This window comes from Polyodon spathula, chromosome 30 (assembly GCF_017654505.1).
Source record: "Polyodon spathula isolate WHYD16114869_AA chromosome 30, ASM1765450v1, whole genome shotgun sequence".
NCBI lineage: Eukaryota > Metazoa > Chordata > Actinopteri > Acipenseriformes > Polyodontidae > Polyodon > Polyodon spathula.
The window spans coordinates 5,509,411-5,523,594 of NC_054563.1; the positions used below are offsets into that span (position 1 = coordinate 5,509,411).

At 38.0% G+C, this 14,184-nt stretch overlaps 1 protein-coding gene across 1 annotated transcript; it reads left to right on the forward strand.

Annotated features, from left to right (window-relative positions):
* Positions 1-2,010: 2,010 nt before the first annotated feature.
* On the forward strand, positions 2,011-11,401 carry cwc15 (CWC15 spliceosome associated protein homolog). Its single transcript, XM_041233209.1, has 7 exons — positions 2,011-2,104; positions 2,678-2,817; positions 3,554-3,666; positions 4,600-4,697; positions 5,997-6,104; positions 9,954-10,096; positions 10,551-11,401. Exons 2-7 carry the CDS (start codon positions 2,687-2,689, stop codon positions 10,678-10,680), a joined length of 723 nt encoding a protein of 240 aa, XP_041089143.1. The 5' UTR covers positions 2,011-2,104; positions 2,678-2,686; the 3' UTR covers positions 10,681-11,401.
* The last annotated feature ends 2,783 nt before the right edge of the window (positions 11,402-14,184 follow it).

A 14,184-nucleotide genomic window follows, 5' to 3' on the forward strand; every position in this document is an offset into this window, starting at 1 on the left:
GCAACTTCCTTTAAACATAAGTAAGAACAGATATCATGGTTTAAATGAAAATACCTGTTTCCTATAGCATGTGTTCATTGCAAAACTGAACATTTGAGACCAATGTAGCGAATGGAAGTACAAAATAGGTAAGATTTATGAAATTGTTGTGTTGGCTACAATTACTTTAAGCACCTTTTTAAAATATCCTGTGTAATTTAATACACTGTAGTGAAAGCAAACTAGAGCAGTGAAAAAATCAAGATTGTTGTTGAGAGTGAAAAAGAAGTTCACAAGACAAAGATCTTCACTGCACTTGGGAAGGGGTGGGGTGGGGGCAGGGTTATTACGAGTTATCTCTCAGCACACCACTGGTTTCCAGCAACACAAGCTGGGATTCATGGAAAGTCAAAAGGAAGGAACTCCAATCATCCATACAGTAGGTCGAGGAGAGGAAGGGAAGTTTCCTGGGGGGGGGGGGACGTTGTTTACTGTCTTTCTGCTGTAGCTTTGCAGAACTAGTACATTGCACTATGCTGCGTTAATCAGTTTATGCCAATATAGCTTATAATTCATAATGTGTTTTGACTGCTAGAATGTAAAAACAAAGTGCAACACTGTAAGAAAGCACTGCTATCAAACAGGTTTCTTTAACCAAGCTGTAATGCTTTAAAGTACAAAATACCTGTTTACAGTAACATGCTTGCAAAACTGGACATTTGAGACGTATATAATGAATGACAGGTACGATCTACAGAATTATTCTATGAGCTACAATAACAGGAGTTTAAAGTGCTTGTAGGTAACAACATAAATCTTACCTGGGCATTTTTGTTTCCCTCAGGTGCATGGAGCCTTGATAGCAATCCCATCTATCTATAACTTGTGATTTATAGTGAATAGAGCCCAGTATTTCATATAGAAGTTGGTTTTAAGACCATGCTTTCAAAATCTGAGCAGTTCTGCTTAGTTTTTAATCTTGGGATTTGGATCACACACACACACACACACACATAGGAAACACACATCTGATGAGCAGTAGCAAGGGTGGCAGGATGTTTAAGGAAGCATGTGGAAAACAAAACAATAAACCGCAGCTTCCAGGCACTAGTTTTAAATGAAGGCGCAGAAATAAGCCTCAGGGTTCAGTTTACACATTGGAGGTAGTGGGGGAAATTTCATAAGCAATGTTATTCACATGGAATTTATGGTTAACTTCTATTCTGTAATTGTGAAAAGGGGGATGCTGTACCTATTTGAACATAATGTTAACATTTGAGTTGGTATGACACTAGTTCAGTCATATAAACAGACCCTGTAGACTTCTTAGCTTGTGCTGCTTCACAGTGGTTTAGATGAGTACTGCACCAACTAATGTGTCTGAGAAAGTTGTTTTAAAGAGAGGGGTTTACCATTAAAACATATGGTGTCTGGAATCCTCACAAGTCACATGTTTTACTATGCAATGCAATTCAGACTGTAAAAAAAAAAAAAACAGTAAAATAACACCCAAAACACTAACAAACATGCTATAATGTAAAAAACCCAAACCAAAACAACAACAAAAAACACTGTTTATGTATAATGTCCAACTCCCTCTAATACATCCATGACTTATCTAAACATGATAGAAATAGGACTGCCATGTAACAGGCAAACTGGGGGTGGGATATCAGTGCTGCAATAGTTTTGGACCAGAAGAAATCAGCTTGCAGCTCTGAAAGAGTTGATGAGTGGTTCACAATGTAACCTTTCAGAGGAACACTACAAAATCCAAACTTACAGACCGAAATACAATTAATGGCAGAAACACAAAACAACCGAATTTAGTCCTGAAAAACACTTATTACCAATGAACGGCCTAATTTCGACTGTCGGCAAACACCTAACAAATAGAAAGCACAAAATGCCACTGTATTCGAGATATATGGAACACGTGCAATTGTGACCTTAACAGACAGAAAGCGCTACCCCATATACAACAGGATTTTGCTTCATTTTCTCGAACTGAATTTCCACAAACTCAGCCATCAAAAAAAAAAAAAACATTGAAGAATTTTGACCTGTGTGGCATGCCGTAGATGCTGCGCGCATTGCCGCTTGGGATAGCGTATGGTTCGTGAGGGTGAGTGAAAACAAATTGTTATTACGATCTACCGCAAAATATACATCATTCTTTTAAGCGAAATACTTGTAACATTTAATACAACTTTCTGTATTTTATGATAGGCATAGTGGGAATTGATGGTTTCGCTTTGCTTTCATTTCCCGTGAATATGTCGGCTTTATTGAACGTAAAAAGCCGCAATTCTTATTTATTAAATATTCGTTACGCTTACATGGAAGACACAATAATATGTATTTTAAATAACGCTGCAACATACATGTGTTTAAGTTATTACCATGTGAAGGGATTATTTGGGACAAACAAACCATCGCGTGTGCTTGATTTTGTTGTTGTAACTTAAATTCACCTTAGCGTACGTGTCATGAAAACGACTTCAGAATTAAATAAATATGTATATTTATACAAGTTAAACTATATAGTTCTACAAGTTAAACTGTAAGTTACCCACCCAGTAGCCAACAGTCTGTAGCCTTCGTTGTTATCGTTGTAAACCATCACAGAAGTGTTTCAATGTACCGAAAGCTTTACATTTGAAATTGTAGTGCTTAACCCACTTCCTCTATCTTCTAGTAAATAAAGATGACAACCGCCGCCAGACCCACATTTGAGCCTGCACGGGGAGGGAGAGGGAAAGGAGAGGGAGATTTAAGTGCTCTGTCTAAACAGTATTCAAGCAGAGATCTTCCATCACACACAAAAATCAAATACAGGTAGGTCTGATTACAGGAGGCCATCATACTGGAGTAAACCGAAAAGGCCACTCGCAGAATTCTACGTTAAAAGGTGCTTCATAACGTTTAAAAATACGTTTTACAGAAAGTGGTTATTATGTAATTCTGTTGTAAAACTGTGGGGTTTTGCTTGATAAATATTCCCAATAAACACAAGAAGACAAATAAAAATGCTGTAAAAAAACATTTCTAAATTATGTTGCCTTTATTATTTTATATGTATACAAATGTGTGTGTGTGTGTGTGTGTGTGTATATATATATATATATATATATATATATATATATATATATATATATATATAAAATGTGTTGCTGAAGTTCTAAGAATTAAGTTAATATTTTACAAGAAACAAAGTAGTATACTCATACATTACAGAATACATGTCAGCCATTTAAACAACTCTGATTTAATTTATACATTAAGGGCTGACTTGTTATTGTAATACACAACATTCACATTAATCTAGAAATGTAATCTAAAGCAGCACTGTCCTACTGCAGGGATGGAAATTACTTCTTGTAATAGCAGCTTGAGCCATTCCAGGTTTTACTTTTTAAGCTTGAAAAGTCTAAACATTGACTTGTTGGACCATTACAGAGAACAGGCTGTGCTGTTGATTTTCTCCCCTAGTAAGGAGGAGTAAGGTGGTAATCGCTGAATAATGATCACACACACACACATCTGTGTGTGTTTCTCAATGTTATTCCCATAGACAGCCCACTCAGGATGCCCCAGAGGAGATCCGCACTCGTGACTTCCGCCGTGAGCTGGAGGAGAGAGAGCGAGTTGCTGTGAGAGAGAAGACCAGAGACAGACCAGCCAGGGGTAAATTCAAGCTGCTTCAGCCATTCGTAGCAATACAGGAGTAAATGATCACTGTTCACAGTAGGTGCATTGAGCACGGTGAATGGGTGTAGTACACCATGCCAGTTCTCCTGATCTGAGTGATGCTCTTGTGATATTGCCTTGGTTCATATGCCTACTAGCCTAAATCCTAAGTTGAACCCGTTTTATATCGCCGTGCTTAATATCATACCCCGTTTATTATCACGATTTTTAAAAAACCACTCGCCGTACACCATAGGTTTTTTGAGAGATTACTTCTCTTAATATCATATCACAAACCGGCTTATTGTCACGTTTTGTGCAGCCTGTCAAATGCTGCATGGCCGGGCTTTACTAAGTAACCAGAGAATATAATTAATTTCTAACACAACTAACAACCAATAAGCATCTCGGCTGATAAACTGACATTTTGTGTAGCCTGTCAAATGCTGCGTGGGCGTTCTTAAAGGGATACAGAAACACCAACGTCACCAAATTTTAGTCGGTCATACAAATGCACTCAACAAAATCAGCCCACCAAGTGCAACGCCTTATTGACAGCCCTGATCAGTCGACAGTTCATGCCTTTTTTAGATAATGACACAAATTGTTTAGCTCCAGTTAATGATGCAAAACGTATTTGTCCTGTAGTAAACTATATGCATTTGTTTAAATGTAAAGAGCAACTAATTGTACATTACTAAACCACTGCTCTTTAGTTCACCGTTAGTTTTCTTTATTTTTTTCTCGTACTCGTAATGTGCTGTCATAGGCAAACATGAAACTCGGTTTATATCATGACCAGCTTTATATCACGCATTATGCCTGCATGACAATCGCGATATAAAGCAGGTTCATCTGTATCTCCATTTCTAAAGTGTTGTTTTGTAAAAGATCTCTGTCCTTTTCAATTAGTGTTTTGTTTTGTTTCAGAGCATACAACCTCTTCCTCCTCCTCCTCCTCTTCCAAGAGGCCCCGGTTAGACCAGATTCCAGCAGCCAACCTTGATGCAGACGATCCCCTCACAGATGTATGTCTCATTGGTTCTGATACTATTGACACCTTCAACTTTTTTTATCGAGATAGAGGTTGAAGTTGATACGCCCTGCAGGCGAACAGTATTATTGTTTTTTGCTTTTAGTGAACAATGGCTCTCATTCCTCTCCTCTGACTCAAAAACTCAACCCCCCCCTCTCTCTCTCTCTCTCATATCCCGCTTCTTTCTTTTAAACTGTCATCTCCACACACACACACACACCCACCAACCCAAGTCCCTCCCCCTTCCTCAGTCATTGGTCCAACACTCCCTATCTCTGACTGGTCATGTCAAACCTGCTCCCACCCCCTCAGGGATGCACTCGCACACAGACAGCTGTAAGTCACACAAGCACCAAAACCCACAGAGAACGCTAACAGATCTGAGCAAGAACAACACAGTTTACAAACACACATTATTTACAGAGTACTCCCACCCCCTTCCCCAGTCCATAATAAGGTCCATTCCTATATTGTCCCCAGCCTTTTGAAGCAACATTGCATTGTTTGCTGACTGACAGAGTACCAAGCATGCTTTAGCAACCGCACAGCATCTAAGAGAGACATTTTATTTACACTGAATTTTCGTGCTGATGCTCATCGCTTTTCTCTTTCCAGCCATGCTTGGTTGCTGTTGCAGTCAGTACTGTTTTTTCAAACTGTAAATAAACCCGACACTGCGTACAGGGATTAAATAGCCATGATACAGTACAGTGGTAATCACCCAGTAACGAGGTGCAAACAGCTGATCGATCTGTCAAGCATTTTTAACTACAGTAAAGTGCTGCCTTTTTTTACTGAAATCTATGTGAATGACAAGGTAAGAGGCGAAAACAGCTGATTTGTGGATTAATAAGAGCGATTACTACAGTATAAGCGGTGAGTTTGTTATTTAACTCTATGAATGGCACATAATGAAATCCAGCAGAGTTTGCCCAAAATATACGGATGCTTAACACGATATAAACGATGCCTTCGTTATTGAAATCAATGGGAATTGCAAACGCTATTTGTCCGATATAAACGGCTACCCGAAATAACCCTGTACAGTGTAAGTGGTGGTGACTGTATATTCCTTAAGTTCCTCAGTAATAATATTGTGTCTCTTTTAATACTAATTCATGTCGTTTGATGTGCTGATTTGTTTGGGTTTTGACATTTTTGTAGATTTGCTTGTTTCTCTGCCATGACATGGGTTTAAGATCCTACTTATGTGACATAAGCCATGTTTCTATGCCCTCCATCCCCCATCTTTTTTTCACTGTATGACCTGCTCTTGTGTCGGCATTCACAGGATGACGAGGATGAAAACTCTGATGAGGACAGTGATGACGACACCGCCGCCCTGCTGGCTGAACTCGACAAGATCAAGAAGGAGCGCGCCGAAGAGCATGAGCGCAAGGTAAGTCAGAGCACGTCAATAACTACAGGCTGTAACACTTTGTTATAGAGCTTGAAATATTCACATGCCTTCCTGAAATAGGACTACAGCCACCAGCAATGTCACTTTTGTCAGAGTTTGTGATATTTAACTTTTTGGTTGAGAAAAAGGATCCTGTTTGCATTCACACAGCGCACAGGGGAGTAAAGAATGGAAATGGTTCTGGAGAGTCAACAAGCTCTGGTTACTTGTCTTTATCAGTAAAACATAATAGTGTAAATCCTGGGAGGTAATTTGAAATTCATTTAAATTAATACATACAAAATATCAAATCTGTTTTGAGAGTTTATTGTAGCCCATTGACATGTTACATATGACTATGAAAAATGCCATTCTACTTGAATTCAGTCAATGTACCGATTAGAAAGCAGCAAGTAATCAGACAAACAAAACTAATTTCAGGTCACCAATACAGGCAGAGTAAATGAAACTACAATGCTTAATAAAAATAAACTGACCTCACAGAAACATAGTGTTATTTACTATAAACCACTGTGCGTGGCTACAATGAATACAACTCATATTTAAATTGGATCGACACATAAACTACCAGGCGCAGCAGACTCAACGTTTTTTTTTTTTTTTTTTAATTCAAAACTTGCAAACGTCACATGATTTTTTTATAGGTTAATGTTATCGGCATTACCTGCCAATGTGTTGTACTGTTTTCCACCACCAGGTGGCAGAAAGGGGTGGATCAAGTACTCAGACGCACTGCATGGATTTTAATGCTGGTGTTAGGGGGAAAACTAAAGAAGCTTCCAAATTCATTTTCATAGTTTTGTTTACAGGCCCCTTATCCGTTTATGATGTTTGCAAACCTAATGCAAAATAGCTCATCGCAAGATTACGCTTACTTGTATAAAAACATTTTGGATGATCTAGCCTGCAGTGTGTTAAATGTGTTTATGGCAAACAAATAGAAGGGAAGCTTGCAGCCCCTAATTTGAGTTGATCTGTACTAGTGTTTTCAGTTATAAGTGGTTTTGGCTTCTTGATTTTTCATCTTGAGAACAAATGGGCTGGATCACTTTATTGATGTTGCCAGTAGTTTAAAACTGGAATAATTGTTCCGTACCAGATATATATTTGTTGCATAATCTTGTGTACACCATGTTGAGGGGATTTACTGTACTTTACTGGAAAGAAAATACTGTGTATCCTTCATCCCGTCATTGTGTGCTTATATTTGTGTAGCCTCATTTCAGAAGTCATACTGCCCTGTGAACATGGACAAACACATCTTAATCACTTGCGTTTGCTAGGTCACAATGCAAGGGGTTTTCAGCTCCAGATCCTACTCTCATTAATTACTGGCTTCTGTTTATATGGTAAACTGGCTTGTGTTTAGACTACAGGCTTTTTAAATTATTTTAGTGAGATCAATTGCAGATCATTCATCACACAGCAGCACTGGCCTTGTGCTTCAGTCAAAGCAAGAACTTAACTATGGAATAATTGCATAGCTTAACCCATTTTGCTGCTTGTAATGTATTTATTGTGCTAGATCAGGGTTACAGACTGTACATTACTGTATTTTGTATGTAGATGACTGATGTGTTTAAATGTATGGGTTGTAAGGTTAGAACCTATACAGTAGATGCTGATATTTTATATTTGCTTGTCAAAAACAGTTTGAGTTTAAGGGTTTAATTTGTTTTCTCAACATTAAGCTGAGCAGTTGTACTGGTCCCTTTTTTGATGACATTAGCTGCATGTTTTTTTTAACCAAGGCTCCTACATTTTTTTCTTAATTTATACCAGATTGCTTCAAATTCATACTGTACTGTATTTTGTACAGAGTCTGGTATATCCAATCGTACCAGATGGGGTCTTAGTAGACTGACTAAACTGTTTTCTCTTGGTCTTTATGGACATTTGTGAGTTCGTAATGTTTAGGACGTGTCTTAGTGGCTTAGGCAGATGAGTTTCGGTTTCCTTTCTTAATTTTCGCAGTTTTCTCCTTGTTGAAATGAGACTGCAGAGCATAAGATCACGCCTGTGGTGTTTCTGTCAGAAAAATGAAAACCATTACATTGCTGCTTTTTTAAAAATACTTACTGATCTCAGAGTCATTGTTGTGGTGCTGTGCATTATCTTAGAGGTGAGGGCAATGAGTCTCAAAAGTGGGCTCAGTTTTAAAGCATTTGGAATTGAAAAAAAACGTGGGTCTAGCCGTACTGTGAGAATCAGAAGTTTGTAATGTAGGGTATTCAGCTTGGTGATTCTTGATACTCTGATGTAGCACTTGGACCCTGCAGACTTAGAAAACACCCACCCCAAACAAAACCTTGGTTAAGGGGTCAGAAAGGGTCTATACTGTTGGGATATTTTGATGCACTCTTTTGGCAGGGATATACTTAGTGAAAACTAGATGGTGTTCTTTTCTTCATTGATTTCCATGGGTGAATTGGGATTATACGTCCAGTATGTTCCCCAGAGGAAAAAAAAAAAAAAAAAAAAAAAGCTAGTTTGTGGGAAAAGGACTGGAAGGATTTCAAGCGAGACGTGAAATGAGAAGCTTCCCATGTGAAGTATCCTAGGATGACTTTCCCTGGAGGCCTGGAGCTGCCTTCCTTCTGGTTTCTGTGGATTTGCCTCTAATTGCACCTTGTGGTCAGGATGGGTCAGCTCCCTTGTGACCATTTAAACTGTAAAAGTATTTTTATCTTGTTGGTCAAGTGCTGCAAGAGCAGAATCTTAAGAATAAGTTGTGTAGGGTAAGAGTCTTGTACTGCTAGACAACATTAAAAGAAAAACGGCAAATATTCGTAATCTGTTGATTTTTGTTTTTTAAAGATGTTTTAAAAGCATAAGCTACATACAAACTATTGTGTAAAATAAATAAAGCCTATGTACAGGACGTTAACTGTCATGTATGTGTGTATTTTTTCTTGATGGTGAAATCTCTTTTTACAGAGCATACAAAATCTGGTCACATTTTTTCCTGCCATTAGCAGGCATTTTTCTTTTCTGTGTTTTAATTTACAACCCATGATAATACATGTGTCTGCATTTTAATATAACAATAATCAACAATAGCCTACAAAATGTATAGTCTGTTTTTTCTGGTGTGCTTGTACTTTCTGCTATTCACAGCATTCCTATTTGCTAGTGTCCTTTTAAGGAATGCATTGTATAATGAAAACCCCTGCATTTCTGCATACCCTGGCATGAAGTTTCCATGACAGTGAAGATCTATTTTAGTGAGCTGCGACATGACACAGTGGAGTTAGGAAAGCACTCAGAATTATCAGTGTTTATAGTAAACTCCAGCGTGTCTGGAATGTAACTGTTAATGCCGGCACACTCAAGTTTATTGTACGGCAAAGATCTTGTAAACCCCTGTTTTTAGAGAAGGCATTTCCGGATCTGGGATATGCAGCCAATTTATTTTGTAGCTTGTTAATTACAGGAGGAATTTGTCTTTACTCTTTGTAGAAATAAAAAAAAAGGTCTGACTTTATGAAGTCTTCCAAATTAGCTCCTGTCCTTTGGGAGAATATCCCCTTTCTTTGGAGTTTTTAAAGGCCAATAATGGCAATAAAAGACCTGGAGTATCCATTGCTGTTACTTATGAACATGCCCTAAAACTTGCCTTGCACTCCCTAGGCGTTTTAGTAATTGCTTTTTTGATTTCCATTTCCTGTAATTGTAGTGGTTCAGATGCATCCCATAATTGAATATGTGCTTTTATAGCTTTGCAACAAGGATAAGCCACTTGAACACAAGAATTCTGTAACAGGGATGAGTATGGCTGTGTCGAATCCATTTAACAGCAGCTGTGTTCTGTGTCCTGTGTCTCTACAGGAGCGTGAGCAGAAGGCAGAGGAGGAGCGGATCCGCATGGAGAACATTCTGAGTGGAAACCCTCTGCTCAACCTGGCAGGGCAGCAGCAACCAGCACAGCAACAGCTGGTGCCGGCACAGACAGCCTTCAGTGTCAAAAGAAGGTAGAGCACCTCCAACCAGAATGAGCAGCACACCAAGCTGCAGTGTTTGCCCGCTGTTATTCTACTGTAATATTGTAACTGTCAACAGTGCAGAAGTCAAGGCAATAGTGTTAAAATACAGGGGGAACGTTTCTGACGAATGGCCTTTCCACGACCTCCGTTTCACCTTTTGTTGATAGTGACACGTCCATAGTAGTAGTATTAAGAGCTAAAATAGTTTCCACTGTGGTTTTGTAGCTGCTCATGAATAAGTAAAACTGAACTGGTTCTATGTATTCTGTTAAATATGTAGAATACCACTCAACAGATTGCTGAATATCAATACAGAAGTAAAAAGTCCCTCAATTTCTTTTCCCCATTTATTTCAGTAATGAAATATAGTTAGTCAATGCAAACATTATGATGTTCGTATGCAAACAAGAAGATCAAATAACGTAATCATTATTTATTTTAGGTGGGATGACGATGTTGTATTTAAGAACTGCGCCAAGGGCATTGATGAGGCGAAGAGGGAGAAAAGATTTGTGAATGACACCCTGCGATCTGAATTTCACAAGAAGTTCATGGAAAAGTACATCAAATAGCCAATGGGTTGCTTCTCTCGCGGACATTTGCTGAAAAAACAAACCTCGTTCTTACCGCTTCTACGGTGAAGTTTTGTGTTTTGGTTTATCTACGTCAATCTCATTGGTTTTTTGAAGGGATTCTTACTTTATTCAGACTGACTCATATTGAATTGGATGTACAGTACATTGTCAAGTTTTTGTTGTTTTTTGCCCCCCGCGATTTTTAGAAACAACTCTTTTATCAAATAGTCAGTAAGTTAATTTTAAAAAGCAGTTCTACAACTAGATGTTTCATTTATTTGAATTTTTGTGTCCATAGATTCAGTTTTGAGCCACTATAATACAAGTCATAAACAAATAATAAACTTTTTTTTTTATATAAGTATAAAAATGTCACCTGTCTTTATTTGTGGTATACAAATTATGTATAGCTTATAATGGTAAGGATAACAAAGTCCGGCCTCATTAGCATCACAGCTTTATTTCTTCATTATTATTTTTCTGCATTGTGTTTACTGATCACTTTGAATTGGCAAGTCTAATTGAGCCTGTTCCTCGCTTGTCTGTGTTGTCAGTGCTTTTCAGTATAACTGTAGTTGTGGAGATTCATGTAATCGTGTGGGTGCTGCAGTCCTACTCTTGTGTGTGTGTGTGTGTAGTAACACAGCTAGTTGCCTAATCGGTTCGAAAAATGAAGCTACAAATTTCCAGTTTTCATGATTAAAAAAATACCAACATATCTTCAAGACTTGTTAATTACCCATAACATTTGACAGAATTCTTAGTTTGTGATGTTTGCTTAGTAAAAATATAAATATTAACCCAAGAAATCATCTCTTGACTTTGTTCAGTATAGTTTTTGCCATTGTTCACACGTTTTGAGTTTAAATGTAACCAATGCACAGACTCATTAGAAGCATGTGTCATGTTTTAGATTTTTGGTTCATTACTCTTTTAAAATGTCTGTAACCGCATGCTTCAAGCTGCTTTCCATGGCTGCCTCCCCCGACTGATCAGATTTCCACAGTTTTCTTGGAATGCAAAGAACCTGTCAGCAGCCACTGTTTGCTGAACACTGCTTAAAGCACGGAGACATATGGCGAGCAGGTGGTGATAAAGCCTGCCTAGGTAAAACTTTAAAAAAAAAAAAAAAAAAAAAAAGCATGTTATTTGCTGTTTTCAGCAGAGGTTGCAAGGTTTTGGCAATGACACTCCCAATTTATAATTTTCAGCAGATCTCTAAAGACAATGCTGTGCAATTAGGCATGGGCCTCGTCAGTATCAAGCTACTTCATTTCAAGCACCCTTGACTGGAGGCACCTATACTTGTCACACTTATATCACCTACATTTGATATAAATGCATGGACATTGATTGAAAGACATTTTGACACATGCTATGAATGTATCTTGGTTATCCTGTACAACATTAACTGTAAAATCCCCAACTTATATATCCGTTTGTTATTTGTTGAAAGAACAGATTTAATTTGGCAGCGAGAAAACAATTTAGCTGAAAACAGTTCCAATGTGACTTAAGTATTTTTATCCCTGTGGTACTGAAGAAACATTTCAGCATGGAGGTCAGTTATCTGAATACCAGATGGCAATGATGTAACCGCTGTTTCGTGAACATCATTTGCACCCTTAAACCTACATGAAATTACTTGTCTGATAGTAATTAAATCTGAGCATTGCCATAACTACAAAAACATTTGAAAAATACTTTTGTAAGGAGGTTTACTAGTGAATGAGCCATAGTGTTTGTGCGTGATGTGAGAAGAAAGCCTTAACAGATTTAAATTCATTCTGCTTCTAAAAACAGATGAAGTGAGTAGGTGTTACTTTAGAATGACTTTCACTGGAATGTATGACTTCCTTCCCAGAAATCTAATTTGCAGGTGTTGAAATATTTGCGTGTTGGAACTTATTTGAGTCTGCATATTAAAAAAAAAAGGCCATGTTCTCTCTCCAAATCCCCCTTATAATAAGGCTAACTTTGTAAAAATGTACAACATAAAAAGTGTAATTTTCCATGTTTTTCTAACTGCATGCTTTTTAGAGTTAGTGTACAGTACTGTATGGGTTAAATAAATACTGTTGTAGATAAATAGATCATTTTAACCACCGACACTTAGATGAAAATTAAAACTTGAAAAACAAAATAAGTAGGACTGTATTTTATAATATTAGAATGCAAATTAAAGCACAGCGTTACTTATCAACATGATGCATTTTGGATATTAAAAAAAAAAGACAGCAGTCAGATTTGTATTTTATTGTTTTCTTATTGGAATAGTTATACAAGAATGTGCATATACTGTAATAGGTGAAATATCGAGAGCTGGGTGGTTGAGGCAGTACTAAGAGTATGTTCTGAACATGCATTTGGTGTGCCGTCCGATTGTCGTGGTTCAGATTTTTTCTTTGTACGTAGGTGAGCTCGGACAGCATCTGCAGTTCAGGGTGATTAGCAGGGATGGCATGCCTGGACTGGTTAATTCCAGCATGTAGGTAACATATGATTCAACGAGTTTTACATCTTCCATTACCAATAGCAGGAGACTATTAATTGCTATAGCATTGATATGTGTGTACATGCTACTGTTATGTAGTTCTCTGTGGTTTACCATGCAAGAAAGAAAGCAGAGACAACTCGAGAGCTGCATATCTTAATTCATCATTTCTAGTTTTATTGAATAAATATGTGTTTCTCCCCTTACTACTGGTGGCCCAAAGCATATTCAATAGGGATCATCATCCGGCACACAGTTCCACCAGGTGGTCCAATGTTGTAACTACAGAACGGATCATAAAGCAACAAATGGGATTTTTTTTTTTAATGGATACCTCAATAAAAAGTATCAGATCTCTATTCTGTAATTTGTTTACTGCATTAAAAATACCAAATGTTGCTCAATTTGGAGCCAGGCGTAGCTTCAAATGACTACAATACAGTAAACATGATGCCGATAATATCCTGCACTTGTCTACTATGCACTAGTCCCCGTTTCACTCTAGCCAGCCAGTTCAAGCAACCTGCCAGGGGGTAAGGTGTCACTGGTGCAGAATGTAGCCGAAACGTACTCTGGAAACTATGAGCTGAGACATTTGATTCATCTGGAAGCTGAAGTAGCTGGTATGAGGGACAAAATACCTCTGGGTGTTTCAGATCTGGTGTCATGCTATTCCTCAGCCTTTTATAGTCACAGCACCTTTCATTCTTCACTTTCCAGTCCAGCCCTGACCCTCAGAATGTGCTGTATCGCTGTAGCCCAGGGAATGGTAACCAATAGACTGGCAACTATACTACATGATTCAAGCCTGCTGGATACCTTGCTGTGACCTACAAGAAGTCATCTGATAGATCCAACCCACCAGATTTGTTTTTCATTAGGGTCTTTCCGATCGCTGACTCTGGGATCACAGAAATTCTTAGTGGTGTTCCTCGATTTACTTAACCTGTATTGCGTAACTATGAGATTTGTCCCATTGGTCAAACATTGCAATCATGCCAATATTT